This window comes from Halictus rubicundus, chromosome 1 (genome assembly GCF_050948215.1).
Source record: "Halictus rubicundus isolate RS-2024b chromosome 1, iyHalRubi1_principal, whole genome shotgun sequence".
Lineage (NCBI taxonomy): Eukaryota > Metazoa > Arthropoda > Insecta > Hymenoptera > Halictidae > Halictus > Halictus rubicundus.
Genome location: NC_135149.1, coordinates 20,601,773 through 20,626,886, shown reverse-complemented (window position 1 = coordinate 20,626,886; position 25,114 = coordinate 20,601,773). Strand labels below are relative to the sequence as shown.

At 49.0% G+C, this 25,114-nt stretch overlaps 1 protein-coding gene across 7 annotated transcripts in view; it reads right to left on the bottom strand.

Moving 5' to 3' along the window:
- The window catches only part of Lar (tyrosine-protein phosphatase Lar), a 447,011-nt gene that overhangs the window by 252,152 nt on the left and 169,745 nt on the right, over positions 1-25,114 (bottom strand). For all 7 annotated transcript variants that reach the window (XM_076792940.1, XM_076792949.1, XM_076792933.1 and 4 more), the window contains exon 3: positions 11,215-11,353. In XM_076792940.1, coding sequence (XP_076649055.1) covers positions 11,215-11,275 — 61 coding nt within the window. In that variant the 5' untranslated portion in view covers positions 11,276-11,353. The remainder of the gene's footprint in view (positions 1-11,214; positions 11,354-25,114) is intronic.

Genomic DNA, 25,114 nt, shown 5'->3' with positions numbered 1-25,114 from the left:
GCGGCGAGCACCCGAAGCCTCGAGGCGCGTCGAGCAGCTGCATTTTCAATTTTACGTCGCGTCTACTTTTCAAGCCAGTTTTTCTCCCCTGGCGCGGCTCGACGCGTCCCGTCTTTCTTCTTCCTACACTGTACCCCTGTTCCGCGATTCCTCCTTTGTCCCGAGACTGTCGGCTTCTCGAACTTGTCTGCCGGCTGTCGTTGCAGCATTGCGAGCGCGCTGCAATCGCGCCGAAAGTTCCACGCTCTCCGTCTCTTTCTCTCTCTCTCTCTCTCACTCTCTCTAGCGAATCGGATACGGGATTCACGTTACCGGGAGTTTACCGAGCCGGCTGAATGGGCTTCCGAAAGTTGCATGCTCGCGCCAGCCTGTAGCTAAACCGAGGAACGGAATCGACACTGTTTCCAGGTGCAACAACGGGGAACGCTGTCTTGGAATCTCACGGCCCCCCCTCCCCCCTCTCCATCACTCTTTCTGTAGCGAGCGTTTTGCTTCTTTTGCGCGGCGCGAACGCTTCTCGCGGTCGGACGGATCGATAACGGGAGCCTCGGTTCCCGCTCGCGAGATTAATAAATCCGTTTCTGGCCCGCCTTTGTATGCGGCCGCGTGAAAAACCGTTTTCCGAAAGACGCCCAGCGGAGATTCCGATGAAAAGCTCTGAGGATATCATGGTTTCCCACACACCCCGTAGAACCCAGTGACCACATAAAATCTAATCAAGATTACTCGTTTAGTTCTACAAACTATCCTCATTCACTCGACCTTAACACTAGGTTTACGGGACCCGTTAAAATGACGGGTTCTAATATTTTTAATTTACGATTATTGAAATTTTGAAGATCCATCTACGTGGAATTACTCAACAAACTTATTTCCTTAGGTATATATTATTTTAAAAATGGCTGAAAACTTGGATAGACACATTCCTCTTATTTTTATAAAGTAATGTAAAATACTCACTTTTAATGTTCCGTAAACCTAGTGTTAAATTTGAAAAATTAATACGTTCGTTGGCAACGTTTGTTCCTCTGCTAACTTGTTAAAATATTTTGTCAAGTGCTATACAGCGCCTTAATATTGATGGAAGTATTTTCCAGCGAACATCGGCATCGCGAGCCCCGGTGCAATATATTCTACACTCGGCTCCTCGAAACGGTAAACTCGTTGTCGAGTTACAAAACGAAACACCTAGCCTCGGCGCGGTCAAGTTAATTTTTTTCCGCGTGTAAAAAGTCGAGCGCTTCGCTTCTGCTTTTTTTCAGTGGAGCAGTAACGATACCCGACACGCGCTTTGTAATAGCAACCACGGAGAAAGAAACTGCGATACATGAGCGAGAGGAAGAGAAAGAGAGATCGACCACGGCGCGCGAAAAATGAACGGTCGAAAACGCGCTGAATACCCAGTAGTTGGAGTTCCCGTCACTGTAACGCAACCGTCGGGATAACGAGTTGCCCGGGACGATCGTCCGCGTTCCGTCGCGTCGTAACCGGGCGAAATATCGCCGAAGTCTTTCGCGGAGACGCGAACTTCGCGTTTTTTACCGGGGAAATCGTTCGGAAGCTCCCGCGCCGGGTGCGCGAGGATTTCGGGAGTCGAGGGAAAGAGTTTTCCCGTTGTCAAACCCATAAAATCGGCTTATCCGCCGGTTTCGCGAGGAAACCGGTCGCTAAATTACCGGCGAAATTACGCTCCGGCTCGCGTTGACCTGCACCTTTCTTGCTTCTCTCGGTCCCTCCCGCATAGAAATCTTCGCGTTCTTATCTTAACGGCCAATCTACGTTGTCTCGAGTACGTTTTGCGCTTTTCCCTTTCTCCTTCCATCGTGTTCTGCCCCAGATTTCGCGCGCTCGCTCCCGCCGACGCTTGGCGAGTTTATCGCGGACGTTTAACCGCGCGTTTCCCACTCACCCCCCGTACTGCTACTGCAAATCGTCGGGGGTGCTACCTCCACTTTGTCGGCGATAAAAGAACTCCCCTTCGGTGTTTATCCCGTTATTTTCTCTGTCATTGATTAGATCCTCTTAATCGCCCGTCCGAGAACCGCTTACCCACACGCGGACCCCGAGCCGTGCCACGATCGTTAGCGTGCCCCTGCCCAATTTTCATCGTTCCCCTCGACCCTAACACTGCCGGGAACGCTTTGCCTTCCGTCGAGGTCGTTCACTCGTGTTTTCCATTGAAACGAGTCGTTTTTCTACGCTTAGCGCCACTTTTGCACCTCAGTAGGTCCTTCGGTGACGCTGCTTTCGAACACTCACTCTAGAAGTTCGGGCTGCTCTATTGGCGCTCAAAGTGACAGTCAAGTTCCGATAATGTGCCCCGATAATTGTAGGTCTGAATTCTTAAAATTGACGAAGATGTTTGAAGTTCGAAGTACGTCTAAATTTCCCCAGGTTCGAATAACAAATTGTTTCGATAACTCAGCACCTACTTGATCGATCAACATGGAACTCCATACACATCTTCAGCACACCTGCGACTATAGTTACAGGTACGTCTAAGGCGATACAATTTTTCCGTTCGATGTTACAGTTCACGAAAGTTTAATGAAGGAGGATGTAAAAGTCCGATAGTTAATCTCCCAAACTTCTTACACTTTGATCGCCTGTAACGAGCTCAGTTTTGATTTCCCTGTAGTCTAAAAATTTGAGGATCTTGTTAAAGCACAAGCGAAACTTTACGCAGAAACTCGATAGCGCAACAGTTTGTAGCTTCATGGCAAAAAATTCCCAAAGTCGGCCTTCCGCTAACCCCGTAATTTCGTTAGATTCTCGAAGCGCCTCCGCTTTGATCGTTCGCAGGAAACTCAATTCCGATGTTCCAGCTGCGAAAAAATTTGAGTACTTAACCAAAGCGCGCACGAAACATTCCGCAGAAGTCCCACAGCGAAAGACTTCGTGCTTCCCGAACAAAAAAATCGCAAAGTGGCTCTGCGATCTAGACAACCGTCCCCGAGGTTTCGCGTGCGACAGAAGAATAATGGAAAACACAGGCGAGTGGGAGGGGTCTGAGAGTATTCTCGTCTTTCCGGAGGCGAGCGGGTTGGACTGATCAACGCGTCATTAATTAGACGCCGTCACCGGAGCCCCAATCAGCGCGAAAGACGGCCGCGTTACGGCGGTGAGGAAGCCCTTAACGAGCTCGCCGTCCGAGCGAGCACAGTTCCCGAAACTCGGTTGGTACGCTCGCCGCGCTCGCGCTCGATCCCCCTCTCTTCCTCTCGCTCTATCTCCTTTCCTCTCCACACCGCTCTGTGTGGAGCGTTTCGTCTCGGCTCGCACCGTCCCCGAGAGCGCATCTTTCTCTCTTTTCATAAGCAAGCGCACAGCGCACACCCGGGTCCCCTGGTTGTCGAGAGTTTCGTAAACTGAAAGCTCGGCGAATTAAGTGCTAACTTGGCTCCTCGGCGCGAGACTCGGTCCAACGCTTCCTTTCGCGCACGTCGGGGAACTAGGACGTCAACGCCAACGCCAACGACGTCGTCGACGATGACGACGACGACGACGACGACGACGACGACGACGACAACGACGACGGCGACGACGACGAGTCACGTACTCGAACTAATTGCAGTTTTGTAAGGCGACCCCTCCGCCTGAAATCTCGTGGTTGTTCGAAATCGAATAATCTCGTGTCGGATCCCGCGGTCTCTCGCGATTTCTCGAGGGCATCGAAAAAATTGAACGGTTGCGCTCTCCTCGAATCATCGGAAGTTTCTCTCTCTCTCTCTCTCCATCTCACTCCCCCTCTTTCCCTCGACACCTGACGTTCCCAAAGGAGTCCAGGCTCGCTAGAAATTAAACGGAGAAGAGCTCTTCCCTATTTTCGTAACGAAATTCCCAGGAAACCGATCTTCTACAGCCCTCGAGTGTGTGCCTCCTTCCCGTGGAACGATCTCGGTACCGGATACCAAGCGGGACAGGACCAGAAAGCAAGAGAGCGAGAGAGTGAGAGTGGAGGAGAGGGAACCTTCGCAACTTTAATTACTTCGCTTAGCAGAAACGTCATCCAATTTAAAGATCAGCTTCAGAAATTACGAGAAAAAGTCTTTTAAGCCGTTTCTCGTTCGAGTTCCATGGAAAATCTAATTTTATCGGGAACGACGAGGAGGGAGAGGGAGCCCCGCAGGATACCCGGACCTCGTGGAAAATCAAAACTTGTTCCCGGTGCATGGCCGCCGCCGACGCCGACGCCGACGCCGACGTCGACGGAGACGTTGCCATCTGCGTTGCCGTTGCGTCTCGTAATTCGCGGCGCGCCGTACACGGATCGTTCGGTTAAGCGGTAATCGTAATGGTATGCAAACCGTGGGCCACCCCCGCCTTAAAGTCGGTAAATTGCGGTTCCAGTTTCCTTACTTACGGTCCGTGTCGGTCGGCGTTCACCGCAACGACGAAGACGCTCGCGTGCGAGTCGTGCGGTTTCTGCTCGGCGTTAACACGCCGCGCGCGCGCAAGCGTCTGCGGCCGACCGGAAACTACGTTTACACGTGACGAAGGATAGACCTTCGAATCCGACTCCCTCAATCTCCCTCTTTACATAGAAACTGCATAGTCAAACATTTTGTAGTTTCGTGGCAAAATATCCACGCGATATCCTTCGATCTTCGACGCGTTTCTGTTTTGATCGCTCGTACGAAACTTGATCCTGATTTGCCTGCTGTGAAAAAAAATTTGGTCACCTTGTTAACACAAAATTTTCATATCGTTACTGCCGGAAATTCGTACAAAATCATCAGACGCACCGATTTCGATAAAATTTATGCGGGAGGTAGTACTTTTTGAAACAGCCCTCGAAGTTCGGCGAAATCGGCACGGTTGTCCGACTGCTTTCAAATTTGGCACACATCATTTTCTCCGCAAGTGTCAAAATTTAAGAGGGTAAGAAAAGTCTCGAACAAAATTTGGAACCCCTAAAGCTAAGGACCTCCCTAATATACACGTCAATTAGATCGATTTGGCATGCGCGCTGCGCGAGGGAGATGACACTGGCTGCCGGATGGGAACAGCGAACTGCACTTTGGCCGCCCATAAATTGCCGCTCGGTCGAAGGAAGGAGAGAAACAGCGCCAGTGGGAAAAAGAGGAAAAGCGTTGGTGGTACCACCACGGTCTTGATACCAACGTCTTCAGGGGCCGATGGAAAGTTATCGCCCCGGTCGTCCACCGATCTCCCGCCGCCTGCCGTGGTATTATCGCCTGGCAAGCGTCGTCGCCTCGATATTTCCTCGTCGTTCCCCTCTCAGAGAAGGGAGGGGGGGGGCAGACCGCGCGTCGAGCAATTACTAATACTCGAGTCGAGGAAAAAATCGCGTGCACGCGCCCCGACGCGACGGGAAAATCAGTTTAACCCCCCGAACGAACCTTCGTCGCCTAGCACGGCTAATCCCAGATCCACGGGAAGTTCGCGACGGGGGTGTAAACCCGAGAATGTTGCGGCTAAGCCAACCCCTGCTTCTCTCTCGCTCCTGGCGACACCGTTCGCTTCCTACTCTGGCATTCGTTTACCGTCTCTTCTTCTTCGTCTACCTCTTCGTCTCCATCGGTTGGCAACGTTCGCCGCGATACCTGCTGCGAGACAGCCTAGGCCAACCTCGAGCTTATCCCGACGACACTCGTTCGATACCGTAAAAGCCTGCGCCCCGCGACGGGGGTGGACTCGAAGCAAGAACGGAACGGCGGAGGATGCAACCTATCCTACCACGCTGTGCTATGTTGCGCTGCCGTCTTCTTTCTCTGTTACCTTCTTTCGCTCCCTCTGCCACCCCCTCGAAGACCGAGGATCGCGGGGGACCCCCGATGCGCCGGGGGATCCCATAAAATAGCTCGAGTAACTTTTTTACTTTATCACCCCACGGCCTTCTTCTTCTTCTTCTTCTTTTTCCCGCGAGCCACTTGGACCGACCTGCGAGAGCTCAGGACCGCCGCCACCACCACCGCGACCTCTTCTTCTTTCCGCCATCGTCGACCTGATTCTGTTATCTTTCAACTTCTCCGCGGATCATCGCGCTGACGGAAACCTTCCGACGGTGATAAGTTCGTCTGTCCGCACTCTGTTCGACGAGACAGTGATAAGCAAATCATTAGTCTGCTTCTTCTGTTGACGTTATAACACGCCGAGTGCTACTCGGAAAAAAATTCATTTAATTTTGATATGTTCAGACGGACCAAGTTTTATTAGGATTTTTACGAAGCAACAAGGTTACAGCAGCACCCACTATTATAGTACCATTGGCTTACAAATAGACATGCTATATGCTTGGTTCAGGAAGTAATCATCCTTAAAATACGAATGGGTACAGAAAGCCCAAGAGAACGCAGCAGGATTTAAAAAAAAAACAGTTTATCATACCATCTCCTTGTAAAGTAAGATATACAATTGTCTTACAAGCTCAAGAAACACGTTTAAAAATGCTTTGAGAGCAAGAATGCCACGCCTAACGGGGTTATCCCCGCCTCCCGGAGCACAGGAAGCAAGATAGACGCTCCGGAGACCAAATACACGTGGTTTTATCATCCCCGGACACCGAATTCAAATTCCCCATACCCGGTTCGTCTGTTATCGCATCGACCCGGACCCTGGCCTCGCGCCTGGCTTGTTTTTTATCGTCGATAAACTCATCGAGCTAGCCTTATCGTTGACGCGGTAGGCTTTCACCTTTCGAAAACTTGGCCCCGAATCGAAAGTTGAAACCGTTTTCTAACGAACTTCTTCTTCTCGCTGGTCCGGCTTCCTGTCGTCGAGGGAGAGAAACAGAGAGCAAGCAGCCTTTCGTTTTTCCAATTAACGTAGAATTAGGGGTCCGGACGAAATTTACCGGGGAACACCGATGGGAAACGGAATTGAAAAACTGACGAACGGAGAATCGGCGAGCCACGAATGCACGACCGCTGGAACGAGAACGCACGGAAGGCTGTCGCGTATCGTTAGCAAAAGCGAGCGCGCGCGCGCGCACTAGAGCTGCGCTCTTTGCTTATCGCGTCCGTGTCGCTTTTTCGAGCGTGCACCTCGCCGCGCGCGCTTTGACCGTTCCCATCCCTTTCGCGGCCGTCCGCTCGTTTTTCCGTTACGTCTACTCTGTCAATTACCGATAAAAACAACGAAGGCTACGGGGACCGTAACACGTCGCTGCGCCCGTCGGAACGTAAATTATCGCGGTTCCCGTCACGATCGGCCACGCGGAATCTCGACCATCCCCCCATGGAAAGGTACACCCCAACAGAAATGTATGGTCAAAGGACCTCGTCCTCGCCGGATACGCACGACAGCTTCGTTATGGCCAAAGCAAAGATTCCCGACCATTCGAATGGCCACAGGGGTCTGTAAAACGATGAATAACCATAGCCGAATTGAACAGGTCCAGATGCATCACCACAGAATCCACCCTTCGCTAGGAAACAACTCAATCTATGAACTTCGGTTGGGAAGACAGACAACTATGTTCATTATTTCTAGGAAAGCACTCGAAGAAGATTCGATATCTGAGAAATAACTGACTAACTTGACTATGATCCAACTTGGAAGAAAGACAACTGTGTCGATACAGTCGTTTCTCTATATATGTCGCCATGGCCAGGATGATAAATGTCGCGGAATTATCCCCACTATCGTGGGGTATACCCCGTGAAGGGCCACGAAGCTCGAGACGTCTCAGGCGCCGAGAAGTGTAAACAAAACACTGATCGGGGTATGTCTCCTGGACGATATATGTCGCTGGCAAGACCTGTATCTGTTGACATATATCGAGAATTCGCTGTAATTCTTATTTCTCCCTAAAAGCTCCCCTAAGCTCTGATACGTAAAAATTGAATTAAAGAGTGACCTCTTTATGGAAAGCACAGTTTCACAAGAATAGTACGACAAAAATGGAATAAACAGAATTTCTGACGATGAATGCTCCCCCCTCGACATTTAAAAATTTTACCAAGCACGGTAAATTTCGCAACAAGATAAAAGAAAATTCTTAACCTTCCTTGAACTCCAAAAGTTCCCAAAAATCTGTGATACTAGCCTCACAATAGAGGTCGTCCCGCGCCTGGAAAGCACAGATGCATCGTCGAACGTCGTCCCAGGAGCAGAGAGCCTTGAAGATAACTTGAACGATATTCGGGCAGCAATTTCGCACGGACGGAGTTCGCGAAGCTTATTGTCAGAGGTTGTATTTTCAGAAAGATGCGCGGAAGTGACGAATCGGGGGACGAGCACAGCAGCAGCACGAGCTGTGCTCGAAGGGTAGAGGCGAAGAGAAAGATAAATAGATGGATAGACAGGAAGCCGGCGGCGGCATCCGGCCGTCGTGCTTTCGCCCTTGCTACCCTCCAGGATGATTTTTCGAGGACGCGCGACAGCGAGCGAACCTCCGAGGAAATCTTCCTTGCTCGACCTCGGCTATTTCCCTATCCACGACACAGACGGGACGGATCTGCATTAACTATGGATTCAGAGCTCATCCTCCTTTCGAGATTCTTTTTGCGGTTTCCATCTTTACCGTTTCCTCTCTATCCTTACCCTCCCGTACTTCTTTTTCTTCTTCTTCTTCTTAGAAGCGCGGTCCTTTGACCGACAGTTTTCCATTCGCGGGCCGATGGATACCGTCTGCCGGCGATTCAAGCCTCGAATTAAAGAGAAGCATCGGCGACAATCGCCGGATATATCTCTGACCGCTATGGAATTTCTCCGGGAAAGTACCGACTGCCGCAAAATCGAAATACTAGGAGTTGATTCAGGATCGGTTTTTAAGGGGATATTCTGGTTTGTCATCTTCAATATTTGAACTGGCAAAACGCTAGACAGTTTGCCAGGCAACAGAACTTAAAAATCTTTTTCATTTGATTCGAAGTATCTCGTAGACAGTGAAATAATTTATACCCTGTGGAAAATAGAAACTAACTAGGAAAATCGGTGTAGCCACACTGGGATAGAAGTACCACTAAATCCTAGCAATATGTACGTCTTAATAATCAGACTGCGGATTTTCGTGCAAAGGAAAAATTGTCTGGATCGATTATCAGAAACAGGCAGCAAGTACAAATCTATATAAACAACCACGATACATAAAAAGAAATGATAAAACAACGATCTTCAATCTCTCCGATGCTTACATCATCTATTAATTTCCCTTCTCAATGCATAAAATCCGCAGTCTAATAACAACAAATGCTTAAACTTCATTCAGAAGAGTCACACGATAATCCACACGATTCCCTTGCAGATTAGCGAGTCTACAAGGTCCACCCAAGTTGTATTCACACAAGCGCATACTATGCTAGTCACCGACCCCACGCACGACCTAGAATCCATAGAACCACCTACAACATCGAGTCTCCGGGTAAGAGCAGCTCTGTTGGCATATAAAAAGTAGCGTCGATCACGGAAAATTAATTACCGAAAATGTAGTAGAATAGGTCGCGCAGTTGTATTCGTCGTGTAGTCGGCTCGCAAAGCTCGGTCGAATTAGCAAGCACCGAAGTGACGCATTCGCGTAATTACGGCGATTACCGCCCCTGAAATCCATTCAATGATCGGCCGAGATTCGTCATTCAGGCGAAACACGCGCGGCTATCCGTCGATATATTGTATACACACATACGTATATATATATCTATCCGTGGAAAAGCATAGGACCGAGCTGTACTCGAGCGAGATGCGACTCGCTGGGAGCGCTGAGAGCGCTGCGAACGGACGGACAGGCCCACGAGGCGTTCCCCTCGTCTGTCCGTCGTCGGGTTCGTCAGTTTCTATGGATCCCGATCCATCGCAGATGATCGTTCGTTTTCGCAGAGTGTCTTCTTCACCGCGGGCTGCAGCTTCTGGCCACGACTCGCGATGATGCGCGATCGTTTGCCGACGATTTGCGACGATTTCGCAGCGATTCAACGACGCGAAGCACGCGACACGTTCGCGGCTTTTAACCACGAGTGGATTAGATCGGCGTCGATCGCGCACTAAAACTGAACGCGTCGGAAAACGCGGGCCTCGCAGCTTCGATCAGTAAGAGGTCCGACGCTGATTGGAGCTTCGAGGCTGGCGTTTTCGTTTCGACGTGGAATTTTCTCTCGTTCGAAGTCGTCGCGTCGTTCCGAACCGTTGAAACACCTCCCAGGCGAAACGGTCGCCTTTCACTTTTTCTTTATCCCCTGCGAAACGTGCACGCGACACCGCGTGTCGTGCGTGTCACGCGGCGCAACGTATCGATCGCAAGGATCGACCGCTTTGGGCTACCGTCACGCTGGCTGCGTGCTGAGACGACCGTTTCTCTGACACATATCGCGCGATTTAACTCGTTGCTATTATTTCGCCGGCAATCTTTTAACAGGCTCAATGAAAAGCAGAAAGAAAAAGTTCTCGTTTGTGTTCTCTCGCAACGAGTCAATCCGGCGGAAAGCGTTACACATTGGAAATGCGTCAACTAATTGAATATTACCAATTTGCACACGCTACATGTACACTGATTTAATGCTAACGATTGTATACTGTGCCGGGAAATGTTCGAATTAATTTAGTCCCGCCAATTTGTAGATAGTGCAACTCGTTTATAGGAAAATCGGTTTTTCTAACCGAATGTTTACTTCTTCGATATCAATTCAATTTATGCACATGTACACTTTACAGTGCGAGTGTCTAAACAATCCAGTAGAAAAAGTCAAACTGATTCGAAGGGTTCGTTCAGTATATTAATCGAACACGCGATACATCTCTCAACTAGAGCACCATAAGCACACCGCATCGGTTTCGAACGACACGAAAAATATCATATAAAAGCATAATTCAGTTTCAGGCAGTAAAAACTCTTTCTCTCGGACTTTAGATTGCATTAAGATTACGGTATCACAGGTTTCAATCGTGCCAGTTTCTCAACGATAATAAAAATATATGGCCCAGTTAAAAGACCTTGAATATTCCCCGCCATTTTTCCCAGCGTCGAAACCCGGCGAAACTTATGGTGCTCCAATCGAACGAAAAACGAGTCGTCGAAACACGTATCCAACACGATCGTCAGCCCAATCGTCCCCGCTCGTTTCCGAGCGGAGAGGAGTCTGGGGATCCTCGCGACGATCAGCGCCGAAATTTACGATCACGGTATAGTGTTCATAGTGTCCGTCACACAGTGTCGCGGAAACAGTCCGCCAACCGGTTCGAAGACAGTTCGTGAATGTCCGGTTGCTCGCTACACAGTCTTTCGCGTAAATTAGATTTCTCTGGTCGATTACTCACCAGTATGCTGCGCGACAATCGGGTCGAGTGCCACCAACAGGACAAGGAAAATAGGAGTCATATTGACCACCCTCTTTCCCGTCTTCCCTCGGTCACCCCTGATCACTGCACACTAATTACCACCGACGCAGCGTTCCACCTATGAAAATACAAAGCACCCTTCGTCATAACATACCACCTTCACTCTCCTCTTGGCTGGACGTCGAAATATTTTACGGCGACAATGAAATACTGTTGCGGACGATGATCTTCAGGGTAGCAGAGATCACAACTGTGGGCCAGGAATTGGACGGGGGAGAGATTGATTTCTCGAGCAGTGCACGAAAAAAAAAAATTCGGATATCCGATCGGCGACGATCTTCCGTCGCTCGCAGGCGATTCACCGGGGTAACATTCAACTGTCCGCTCTTGTAAAAAAATACTTTCCGTTCGGCCGATGGGTGACGGACAACGCGTACACGCGAGGGAAATGGAAACGCTTATTCAGCGAGAACCGAGCGCAACTATCGACACGCGCCATTTACCATCGGCGGGGCCCGCTCGCGCTCCGTTCTATATCCTACGTGTGGAAACGGTCAAAGATAAAAACGACAAGTTTTCCGCGAGCATCGTTAACGACCGCACACTCTCCTACTTGAACGCGAGAGATAGCGCCCAGAGAGAGAGAGAAAAAGAGAGAGAGAGAGAGAGCAGAGTGCCGCCGCGGTTCACATCATCCCATTGCCTTCTGCATTCTTCTTTCTTCTTCCTCCTCTTCCTCTTGCTACCACCACCGATGTTGCTCCTCTTCGTCTTCCTTGTCTTCCGCACCTTCTTTCTTCTTTCTTGGATGGCAATCGCGAGAAGAAGATCGATTTTGCGAACGGCGTCACCGACCTCGTTCCCAAAAAGTACCCCCTCGACGGATTTCCCCGGGGAACCACGCACTTCGTCTCTTCCTTCCTTCTCCTCTTCCCTTCGCTAACAACCAGCCCCGATGACGACAACGCGACCAAACAGCAGCACCGTGATCCAGAACAAACGTCTTCCGCCGAGCCTCCCCTCTTGCGACCCGCCGAAATCGCTCATACCCAACTCGTCCGGTGTACCCGACAGTCACCAAACGATTATCCAGACTCTTTCTTCCGATGATTCCACGACCATCCCATATTTTTTCGTCAGGGCTCCGGGGCGAAAGCGTCCACCCTGTCTCCGGAAAAAGCTCGGCTTCGGGCAGCCGACGTTACATCGCCAGTCTCGAGCCAGCCTCGCTGCTCCTGCCAGCCTCGAACAGGACCGTCTTCCTCTTCATTCTACCTCACCACCGACTTCGTCGACCCCGTTGCCACCCTCGTACCCTCGATCCTCGAGATCGCCGGGACGATCGCTACTTCCATCGACGATCCCGCCGATGACAAACTGCCTCCGAGCACGCTAACCTCGACAAGCTTCCGGCGAACACTTTGGAGAACGGATCGGACTTTAAAGCTCAGGGTTGTTAAGGCTCAGTCGCTTTAGTTCATCTGCCATCTCAATCTCTGCGCAATCTTTTCGGAACGGTTATTTCGAATCACTAACAGGAAGTTAAATTTCTGATGGGTTTGTTACTTTCATTCCTCTGCGGTGTTCGAGCAACGGTTGCTTGGAATCGGTAGGTTGGAGCTTAGGGTTTTTAAATTTGTGGCAGGCTTCGTCCCTTGGGTTCCCCTGCCATCGAAATCTTTGGGCAAGCTTTCTGGAACACTGTACTTGCTTAGAAGCCCTGCCTCGAAGTTAAATTTGCAATGGTTTCCATCCCTTCGATTCCTCTGGAATCTTAGCGCAAGCTTTTTAGACCACGGAGCTTGCTCAGAAGCACTAACTTAAAGTTTAGGAGTTTTGAATTCGCGACTGGCTCTCTGCCTCTTTGGTTTCTCCTCCGTCTCAAATCTTTCTGGAACACCGTGCTTGCCCAGAACCACTATCTCGAAGTTTAGGATTGTTAAATTGGTGAGTGGCTTCGTCTCGTTGGTTCCTTCACCATCTTCATCTTTGGGCGAGCTTTCTGCAACACCGTGCTAGCTCAGAAGCACTGCCTTGAAATTTTAAATTCGTGGCAGATTGGATTCCACTTGAACCCTATGCAACCCTTCTAGAATTTCCCGTTTTCATCAGTTTGACTGACTATCACTTCGTTCAAGCTTCCAGGCCGGGGGCAGATTTTATTCTTATGCTACTTCTGTCATCGCGAGGAGGAAACTCTGTGCAACCTCTCTAGAGGTTCCTATTTTCGCTAGCTTGACTAACTATCACTTCGTTCAAGCTTCCAGGCCGAGGCTGTTTCAAATTCAAGGCAGATTTAGCTCCCCCGCTGCTTCCACCATCACACAGAAAGAATTCTGTGCTCGTGAACGCTCGCGGTTTCACCAGTTCGACCACTCTCGAAGGGCCCTCTCCGTTCGTTCGCGCGTTCGGTCAGGCGACACGGTGGGTTCTCGTGCACTCGGCGGCCGATTATGCGACCGTGGGGACAACAGAGGATGCACCGTGTCCGAAACGGAGGGGGCAACGCGCGCGACTCCGTCCGCGGACTCGCGATTCAATTAGAAATCGCTCGCGAGGACGCGAGAGATCGCGTTAGGGGTAGTTTTCCGAACGCGCGCTGCGGCTTGACTGACTCACCCCCATACCCCGCGACGATACCCCCTCGCAGCCTACCGGCGGGCTGCGGCGCATGCGTTCCCATCCCCTCTGGCCCGAGAACCGACCACGAAACGCGTACGAATTTGCGCCGGGAAAGATTTTCGCCGCCGTCGTCGTGGTCCCGGAGGCGCTGTGGATCGTAAAAACCGGGCAAAACAATGCCCGACGATCGACGGTGCTTAAGATTTGGGGGGGAGGGGTTGGTTGATTTAGCGTGGAACCCGTTGAGATGTCTTGGGCTCATTTTTTTCATTTTCAAAAAGTAGATTCCGTTCGGTTTGAGAAACCAAGGATTTTGGAGAAGAAAGCGTGGACGGCGAAAAACGAGGGGGAAAGTGAAAGAGTCGAACAGCGAAAAGAAAAAGGTAGGGGGTGAGCGAGAAGGGGCGCGGAGAGGGTGGTTTCGGCGTCGGTTTAAACGCGACGCATGCGTCTCTCTCGTAGGAGGATGTCCGGGGTGAGCCGACGCCGTGCTCTGGCCGACGTATCGCAGTTTCTAGCTCGATGTTTGTCCGCGTGGTACTCCCAGGGACGGCGGTGCTCGTGGCTCGACCACGAGGCTGCTACCTTTCGAAACGCACCGGGGTGGTGTCTGTCTATACCGCAAAAGGGTCCGCGAGATCTACCAGAGATTATTCAGCTCAGAGAGCGAGAAAGAGAGAGAGAGAGAGAGAGAAAGAGAGAGAGAGCAAGAGTATTATTACATGCGTGCCGCGATCTTCGACGCTTGCGCTCCCCGAAGACGCGCGATTCCACAAGACTCTCCGTGCGGCGTGCGGAGAGAGAAACAGTTTCTTTATTCCTTTTTGCCCTGCCTCGAGAACCACGGACACCGTTCGCCGCCCAACCACGGAACTCCGATGGCCCCTGGGAGTACGCCGACTACCATCTTCTACTTCTTCTTCTTCGTCCAACACCGGACATCAAGAAAATCGGGTCTCCGCTTCTCTCTGTCCGCGACCGACCGCACCGACACACTCTTTTCGACCGGGTAAGTTGCCAAGCGTGTGTTGCTACTTCGAAACAATCTTCCTTTTCTCGCGTCGTCTCGACGGTACGCCGACCACGACGACTATTTTCCGTGGTGTCAGGGCTCTCGATGGGGAAAAATTCGCGCTACATCAAGTTCATTTTATTTGGGGAACTACAAAAAGTATTTATCGCGTGGATGTTGCGTGGTTAATGCATTTTGCTTTGTGTCCTAGTATGATTTCGAAATTGTAAATTTTTAAACCTGGTCAAAGATTTGTCACAGTAGATGCTGCTTCTGCAGCCCCAGAATTTTGAAATTTGATCAGATATCTATTGTGCTGGATAATACGTGAAGCCCATTTGAATTCTAAATCCAGAATTGCTAACCTGTTTAAAGATTTATCGTAGTGGATCCTGCTTCAAGTCTTTTGTTTCTAAATATTTATTCGTCGAACGGTGATTTTTGCTTCCCGCGGAACAGCCAATCAGAGCATGGTTTGTTTTTTGTCGTGTTGTTTATCAGACGGGAGAATAGCGGTTCCGTCGCCAGCGATATTCAATTAGGACATAGCCTAAGTCGAGGGAAGTTCATTCGTAGAGTGGTAATTTTTGTTTCACGTGCACCGCCAGTCCTCGTGTTTCACCCCATCGATTGCCACACCACGCTACCGAACGAGGACGCGGAAAAAGAGCGCGCAGATAACGAAATTACCGGCCCCATCGCGACGATGAGATCCAACCGCGCCAGATACCAGACGCCCGACACGGTTTAACCTTAACAATAACCTGTCTATTAGAGCCTGGAATCGCGATTAGAATTGCGCGAGCGCGAAATAATTACCCGCTCGTACGCTAATTCGAACTTCAGCGCGATCCCCGCTGCGTCGTTCTTTTCGCGCCAATTTTTCGATTCTCTAGGCAAGAGAGGTAGAGAGAGAGAGAGAGACACAGAGGGGCAGCGAAAAATTCTTGACGTTTTTACTGTCTTGAGAATCAGCTATCTATGCTGGGCGGGCAAAGGAGTACAAGTCGGAATTATTAATTACGCAGGAAGCCATATTTAAAGTGCAATGTGAGATCAGCTGTTATATTGTAGATTTGTATGCAAAAGAAAAATTGTCTCCATCAATTGTTAGAATCACGAGTGGTAGAAAAATTGATTTTGGTACCTAGTAATTTTGATAAAATGGAAATGGCGTTACAATGCTTGCAGGTTACTTTAATATGTATTTCTACCGTTTCACATTTCACTCGCCTATTTTTGTCACGAGTGCATAAAAGCTGCAGACTATTCAAAATAACACGATCCGTTCCATTAGTCTTGTAAAATGTCCACCATGTTCGATTTAAAAAGACTCTGCTTCCGTTGAGAATTTATACCAATTGAATAAAAGTTGAATTTACTTCATCGTCTTATATTCTTTTGTCTGTTCACCGGGGATATAGGTCATGATGATTTGATATAAGAATTTCACGAATTAGAGATTTGAGGTTTTCAGAACAGTTGTTCATGTATTTACTACTTATGGACGCAGGCTGTGTTCAAAAGTGTCTTGCTCTTCTTTTACACAGGATCTTATGTCGCGAGGTTACCAGCGATCAGTACTGTCCTAGATGTATTTAACATGATGACTTTCAAAAATGTTATCTTTAGATTCAGATTGAATTTATTGCCAGATTACACTTGGCACTGTCCGAAATTAAATAAGCAATTCGGACGAAGTTCCCCGCATTGCATAGTGATACTATGCGTATAATTAGCCAGGAAGCCACTTTGAAACTAGCGGAACGAGAACTTGTGCTCAACTTTCCGGCAGTCGTGCTGTTGAACTGTGTACAGTACAGTTTTCCTTTAAAAAAAAGCGGTAACGTCTTGACAGTTTTATTTCTACGTACATTATTCCATTTTGTTCTGCTGATCTGAAATGATTCAACTCTTAGTTCCCGAGGCAAAATCTCTGCATGTCTATGTCCAGATATTGTAAAGCATTCAACTTCTCTCTGGTCGTGCTATAACTCGACGTATTTGTTTCGAACAGACATTGCGTACAGGATAAAACTTGTCAGATTCATCCTGCGGTGTTCTTCGGGTCTTCTTTGACCTATCCATATTGCAATAATTCAGCTACAGTTGTTTAAATACTAACATTTTGAAAATTGTACGGCTCGACCAATAATCTCAACAGGGTTAAAATGAAACAGAGTGACATAAGCCAGAAGAATTTATTCAACGAATTTAATTTATTTACTGGAATAACGATCGAAACGTTAAGACGTATTGCACCGAGTACTCCTTCAATCTTCTTGCATTTTGCATATCCCAAGAAAATTCGGGACACTGAATATAAACTAGCGTGAAAATTCATTTTCAAATCCGAACAAACAATTTCACCTCCGATTTTTGGAAGATGCGCGGTACTTAAAGTGTTAAACCGTTTCTACCATCATACTCGAGCCAAATAACTCTGCCATAACAGCGTGGAAGTGCGCCGCAACGCACGACCGCCGTTAAACTCCGAAGCACAGCATCGTTTCAAAAGAAAACAATCTATCGCCGCTCTTAAAAAACCTATGGGTCTCTTTCAACTTAAAATCGCCGTGGACCGTAGTCATCTGGACAGCGAATGCGTTAGGAATCCCGCGCGGTTACGGTGTTCTTTATTTGTCCCACAATAAAATCTATTCTTCCTGTCGTCGTCAAATGAAAAGTTCTTTTCCCAAACGGGAGAGAGAGACTGGGAATCGGAAGGGAAAGATGTTGGTAGTCCGGAAAACGATCGCCGGAGGGAAATATCGGTGTCGACGTTGACCCTTTGCGCGGCTCTCGCGTCTCTCGACCGCGTAATACTGTTCTTTCGTTGCGTCTTGTGTAACTAAACTCTCCAAGTATCCTGTTTTACGAGCGACCGTTCGAGAAATACGCGGCCACCGATGGCAGCGAGGCTTTGTCTCGGGCATCGGCGAAAACCGGAACCGAAAAGCTCGCGGGCCCCGATATAACCGGCCATACAGGCACCCGATCCTGTCATCCGATAACGTTTACGATAGATTTCCCGGGTTTTTTTCCCTAACCCCACGGTTTGCCGAAGCGCAACGCTCTCTGATCCGCTTAACCGGAATTACGAATTTATAATCCGGATTAACGTATTTCGAAACTACAAAGGGACCGGGATTGTAGGAAACACATTATATTCCGCCGACGCGACGGCACGGACGCGTCAGCTTGCGGAAAAGCTAAACGATGCATCGTTTCACCATTTTATGTTGGTTGCTCGATAAGGACGCGCGTCTAGGGCTGCGGACACGGTAGAGTGAGGGAAATGGCTAATAGCGCGCGAGCTTTCCCCACCACTCCTCCATTCGCCCGCCTACTATAGCTAGAAATAGAGGAAGTAGTATATGGGAGGAGTAGATCGCGAGGAGTGAGTGAATAGATGATGCTTAGGATTTTTTCCTTGGGTAATTGGTAAGCGGAGTGTTCTCATTTTTCAAGGGGGCATACGTGTAACAATTAGATAAAGGTAACGAAAGTAGAGATGTTGTAAAATGGCTGAGTTATACGATCATTTGTGAGATGCTGTCGCCTTGTTTATCGGAACATTAATTATTAGCAGCCTTCGCTACCAAGAATTGGAGAGTCCGGGATCGAAATTCTTTTTGAGCACATAAATTCAAACGCATTCTCTAGAATACAGTAACATTCTCCAAAAATTCCGAGCCCTATAGAACCAGTGTCAATGTAAAGAGCAAAGTACAATTTCCAGCGATGAGTCGATTTCAACTTCGAAAAGATCAAATAATCTAGCCGCTGAAAAAATGGTAGACCCTACAGCGCGCCAGCTCGTGCAGAACATTCCCCCGATATTTGACCAAAATTGCATGGCTAGTTTAGAGAAAAATGTTGCAAAAAAGTTCACAGAAAGCTGCCACTGTTCGATACCGGTCCGCTCTCGTCGCTCGAGCTCCAGCGGATCGAACACCAAAAAATTGTTTGAACATAATGTTCCCACGCAGTTTAAACTTCGGGGAATGAAATCGAGAATAAAATAAAAAAAATTGGCCGGGCGGTAAAGGGCTCGCAGTTCTGTCGCGACGGTTTCTCGTTTTCCTGGCGGGATCGTAGCAGGTGGGCCACGGGCGGGCGAGGATCGTCGGAAAAACGGGGAAGGCCAGTAAAACCGGCGGGACGAGACGGCCACCGGGTCCCGCGCACGATCGTGTAAAACGTCGCGGAACAATCGCGCATCGCGCGCATTCTAGTAACTTATGAATAAACATTTCTTGGCGCCGTCCACTGGAAAATTACGCTCGGAAATATCCGTATCCCCGCGACGCCATTCTTCGCCTCTCTTTTCCCGTCGGTGTGTTCCTCTCTTCTCCCGTGGTTCCTTTCTTCTCGTCCGCGGCGGATGAAAATTCCGGCTCGGACCGAAAGGAATTCAAAAGCGTCGGTGTGACAGAGAGAAAGAGATGCGAGGGAGAGAGGCGGTGATTTTTCAACGATGCTCTCCGGGGGCGGACGCCGCGCACCGCGGTGAAAATTGAGCGCGTTCGCGAGCGTGCAGAACCTGCGAGCACAGAGCAGAAGCGTGCACGAGCGTACGCGTGCAGTGCACCACGGTCCGACGATAAAATAATTCGGTCACTTTCCCGTTGCCGGTCCCGATGTTTATAAATTGTAAATCGTGCCCGGCGTGGACCCGGTCGTCGTGGACCGCGATTAATGTTGACACGAGTTCGGTTGCGTTGATAATTAGTTGATCGCCACGCTGATGTATACCGCGCCGCTCGCGGTAAAAGTGAATTTGCTTCCCTCCCTCTCTTTTCGTCTCTGCCCCTCTTGCTCTCTGATGCGAGCTATCGATGCACTTCGGTGTTGATTTACCAAACGGAGTTGCGGTTTGGTTATCTTGCTACCGGTCCCCGCGATACGGTCGTCGCAACAACAACAACAGCGGCAACGGCAACGGGCAACAACGATAACGGCGACAGAACACCGTATACGAATCCCCGAGCACCGACTCACGAGTAGCCGGTGATTAAATCATAATGGACCTCGGGTCGGCGCAATGAGCCGCGCTTTCTACGTAAATGAAAAAACCGCCGCGCGGTCGGCTACGCGCGCTGCACCGGGCCGGTGTATCGGTGTGCGTCGCTCTTTCACAGGTAAATTACGGCCGTTTTAATTAACTATTTCTCCGGCCCGGAAATATAATACCAGCGACGAACGATTTTCGTTAAGCTTCCACGTTCGACGCTGCGTGTCGACAATTCCACTCTTTATGCGGCTCATTCGCCGCTCGTAACGAGTTGCCGCACCGGGCAGCTCAAAGTCGATTTCACGATTCTATCTAATCGAAATCCCTCCGTTCTCAGACGCTCTATTACCTCGAAAACAACGTGCTAATTTACATCTTTCTATAATTTGATCTTCGATTGCGGAAATACCGTTTATTCACACGCGGTTGACACACGTCGTAAAGAAGCTATATGTACATTTTTCTTTGCAGTAGTTTTTCAGATACATCTATACACCACGTTCAAATAATCACCACTTTCTCATTACATGTATCGTTGTAATTATTGACGTTTGAGAATGAAGGGTCAAACATTTCATGAATAATTTGTGTATATTTCCAAAGCACTTCAAAGGTTTGTTTTAATTAAAACCAGTAAAGCTTTCTGTTCATGACGCAAAGAGAACTGGCCACCAACCGATGAAAACAAAGTTTTAAAACGATATAGTACTTAAAGCAATTTTGTGCAATTAACTAGAACAGTTTCGGCCAGGTTAGTGGACGAAATATTCCACACTGCGTTGTTTCGCGATCTTGTCGAGTGCAAATCGTTTCCTAGATCGAGGAGCAAGAACCGTGGACTCGTCACGGAGCGATCAGAGCGAGAGAGGGCGAGGTTTCCACGACGAGCGCGTAGAAAATCGGCACGGTTTTTCGATAACACGCGTTTCAGGCGGTCGCGTTTTATTACGCAGTAAATTTGCCAGTAATCGAGCACGTAGACGCGAGAAACGAGTGTATGAGAACGGCAAAGATTCGAATCCCTCCGAGAAACGTTTTCTCCCTTCCGACGTCTGCCTCTCTCCCGTCGCCCTCCTCTTTAATGGCCTTGATCACGGAACGAGTTAAAAATCAAGACCCGCTCGAGCACGGAATCCGTTCTTTCGCAAAGAGACTCGCGGCGTCTCGAAACTCTCTTTCGCAGGAGAAGCTTTACGAGAGAGAGAGAGAGAGAGAGAGAGAGAGAGAGAGAGAGAGAGAGAGACAAAAAGAGCCGTGGAATAAGTTAGACGAGACAAGCGTCGCGACGGTCGAGTAGAAAGAATACCGCTCGAAAAAAAGTCGTCGGCAAAGAGCCGTCGTCGTTATATTCGTCGGGAGCCGATTTAATTGGCCGATACACCCTCTAATTGAATCGGCAACTACTAATCGGAGTGCAGCGTCGTCTTTCCGGCCGTCGCCAATTACGCTCCAAATCGTAATTGCGGCTCGTCGCGGGCATCGGTTATCGCCACCTACATAAATTTTCTCGTATCGATCGAACAACCGGGTTCGCGTACGAGTCCGAGTATCGATCCGACGCGACTCGAACTCGAACTCGGCTCGACGCGCCGCGACGGAAAGAAAACCGGGCGACGACGAAAAAAAAAAAAAGAAGACGGACACCGCGGTCGTCGCGTACTATCAATGATTCCTGAACATCCTTTCCGTATCAATCACTGAGAAAACGGACGATCTAACGCCTTCCACTCTCTTCGCTCTGAAAAGAATCACGGTCGGAGCTGATTCTGTTCGTGGGTCGAGATGGAGTTGCACTTGGCCCTCGAGGGCGTTCCAAATTATTCCTTCGAGGCAAGCGATCAGAAACGAAGAGATAAATGATTTTATAAAAATTCTATTGTGTGAAAGAGGCGTGGCTTGTTGTGACTAGGCGTGGTTTCACTGCTCTAGCTTTCAAAGGAGCTATGACTGTGCTCTAGAGAAAAGCGTAGGTGAGACTGGTTGTGAGAAGGCGGGGCTTCGTTGCTCTTGCTTTCGAGGGTGTCACCGCGCAATCTGAGTTTGTGTAGGACTTAAATTCGAAGACGGTTCATCTTGCTCTCTCTAAGTTGAGTAGGCGTGACTTTCTCTCAGTCGGTATGGTTTCGTTGCAGTAACTATCACAGGAGCCACAAGAGTGTTTTCGATTGCTTACTGTGTCCTAGCCAGAATATTCCTTACGAATTCAGCTGCGAAGTTCACAATGAACCTGTATATGCAATTTTCTTCCTCTTCATTACAACAATCAGATTTTAATTTCTAACTAAAAAGTGCTGTAAATTGCCTCTAGAAGAAAACGATATGAAAGATCCCCGCAGTTTTGCAAATTCATCACCAAACTCTCCGTCTCATTCCCTGTCTGCGTAAAGTAGGCGTGGCTAGCGTCAGATAGGCGTGGCCAGGGCCAGATAGGCGTGTCTCCGCGGCTTCCAGGAGCCTGGAGACTGCTCCACGGAGCAATCTTCGCCGGCGTCGCTCTTAAATCGCAAGAAAACAGGGCCGACAACCGGTAACGAACCTTCTTCCACGGTACTTAGAGAGGTTGCTCCAATCCGCTCTACTCCGCTCGGATCCCAGGGATGAGGAAACGAACAGGGCCAAAGAGGGAACCAAGGAGGTAACAGAACTCTGCGGGATGGGGGATCCCCTGTCAAAGGGGACTCTAAGGAAATTTTCGCGGAAAGGAAAAATCTGTAACTCGACGGGAGTAGTGCGGCGAATCCAATTGTCAGTGGCAAAGGAACCACCACCGGCGTCGCCGACGACAACGACGACGTCGCGAGCTAAACCGAGATGGAACGAACAAAAGCGGGGCTGAAAATCGGGGTGGAAACGGATTAAACCGTAGGAGCCGGTGTCTTCGAACTCTCTCTCTCTCTCTTTCTCTCTCTCCCGGGGTGTGACGCGATCGAACCCGACAAAGGTGAATATCCGCCAATGTTTTTCGCGCGTAAGACTCCTGAAAGCGGGCTAGATCATCCTTGAAACGACGAAATTCGGGATCGTGAACCGAGCAAGGGCAAATCCCTTCGAAACGGTTGCGGCTCTTTACCGGCGCGAGAATTCCGGCCGCGATCTCGCCGTATGGAAATTTTTATCGCGACGTCGCGCACCGTTCGCGGAAAGGAAATCGGGCCAGTATTAAGTTTCAGGAGCTTCCTCTCCTCGCAGACTATAGTCGTTGTCGTCGTCGTCGTCGCGACGAAACTCGCAGCTTCGTATCGTTCCGCCACCGAGTCTCACGGTTCGAATATTAAACGCATACACAGCGAAATAACGGGAGATTGCGTATCGCGGCTCGGCCACCCATAATCGATCACGAACGTCTCCGCGGGAGAGCATCCTCTCTCTCTCGCTCGCTCGATCACAAACTCACTGCTCTCCCGAGGAGCCGGGAATCGATCAAAATTCCGATCCGCCGCAACGAGCCCCATCATCGACGACCCCGTCGAGAATAATCGCTCGATGGTCGAATAATCGCGGTCGTCGCATTCTCTTGCCTGCCTCTGTCGGTCAGAAAACTGCTCCGGGCAACAAAGTTTTCGCGTAGAAATTTCGCCGGATGAATGAGCCAACTTTTCGGCAACGGAGAATTTGGGAAACGGGGTAACTTTTGCGTCATTTATTTCCGAAACACCGGAGTCAATTTCCAATCCCTAAAACCAATCTAATTTGGATGTTCATCCACGTTCAACTACTTTGGATGCCCATTAGAAATTATAATCTGACTGTTTTAATGAAAGGCAGGAAACTTTGCAGGTTGAGGTTGTTCGTAAAGCTGGATTCTTCGCTTACAAGTAGACACTGGAAATTCAGGAGGCTACCGGACACAATGAGATTTTCGAGAAATTTTATTTAAATCCGGTTCAGGTCAAAGGTCGTCGTTTGCCACTCCGGTGCGCTGGTCGCCAGTGTAACAGGCAAATCCGTCGGAAAACGGGGATAACGCGTTGCCGAGTGCTTTCGATTCGGCACGAATCGGATATCTTGGTGTTCCCTAGCCGGCGTGGCACGTAGGTACGCGTGCGATTCCAAATAATGAGAGGAACGGGGCACATCGGGAACGCACCGACGTGCACACACGTGTAAACGATTTCTCCCGCAAACGAGACGAACTCCGGGTTCACCAACCCCCGCTCACACTCTCGCCCCCGTGCTCACCGTTCCCGTCGTTTCCTCGTTCATTTGGCTTTCCGTTTACCAGAGGACGGAGATCGATACGGGGGGCAAACGATCGAACGATGCAACATTAATCAGATCGGTACCGAAACCCCGGGCCAGTCTTTCACTCCGGACGCGGCCGAAACCGAAGACTTCGATGGGACGTTTAATTAGAAACTAGCGGAGGCTGGCTCTGATCCCAGGGAACTCACGATTTTTATGGGTGATCCTGCCCCTTAACCCTTTACCTTCTAAATATCGTAATCGTTACACTGTAATCGCTAGAATCTGCGAATTGTTGTGTACAAGCCAGGTAGAAGTTTATTCCTTTCTTAAATAATTTAAGAGAATTAGTTACAATGTATATAGACGGTTCAGCAGTAAAAGTTACATCCAGTCTATCCTGTCATAAGTACATAAAATCTAAGTCTAACTCAACGATTTCAATTTTACATTCTCTGGAGTCGTAGACAGATAAGATTGCGAAGCGCTTCTTCAAAGGCACATCGAATAAATCGATACACAATTAATTTACGGAAGTGAATTTCTAGAGAAACATAGATTACAATATGGAGAACACGATAGGGAGGGTTGCTAAAATTCTAAGTATATTTGTCTACAGTCCTTCGTACATAACTCACTCCATCTAGTGAAGTAAAATACAGAGTGTCCCATAAAATGTATACACCGTTAACGTAGATGCTTTTGCAATTTAAATATTACTTATATGTGAATAAAAACTAAAGTTACAATCGTTCAAACCGTGTATACATTTTTTGGGACACCCTGTAGCTACGTAAAAAATTTAGGCCAGTAATGAACGTAAATACACCATAATTCACAGCATTCTGAACTCTATGGTACGATAAACTGTAAGAATTGCTCGTCGGATTAAAAGGAGAATGAAAACTTCCTGGGAAGCGATACCGAACACGGTTGAATGAAAGCGGAATAATTAGCAAAATAAGAAGACAGAGCAGACGGTGCTCGATTCGCGGTGAACGAAGATTTGCGCGACGGAAGGGTTAATACAACGAGCGTCGTCGCGT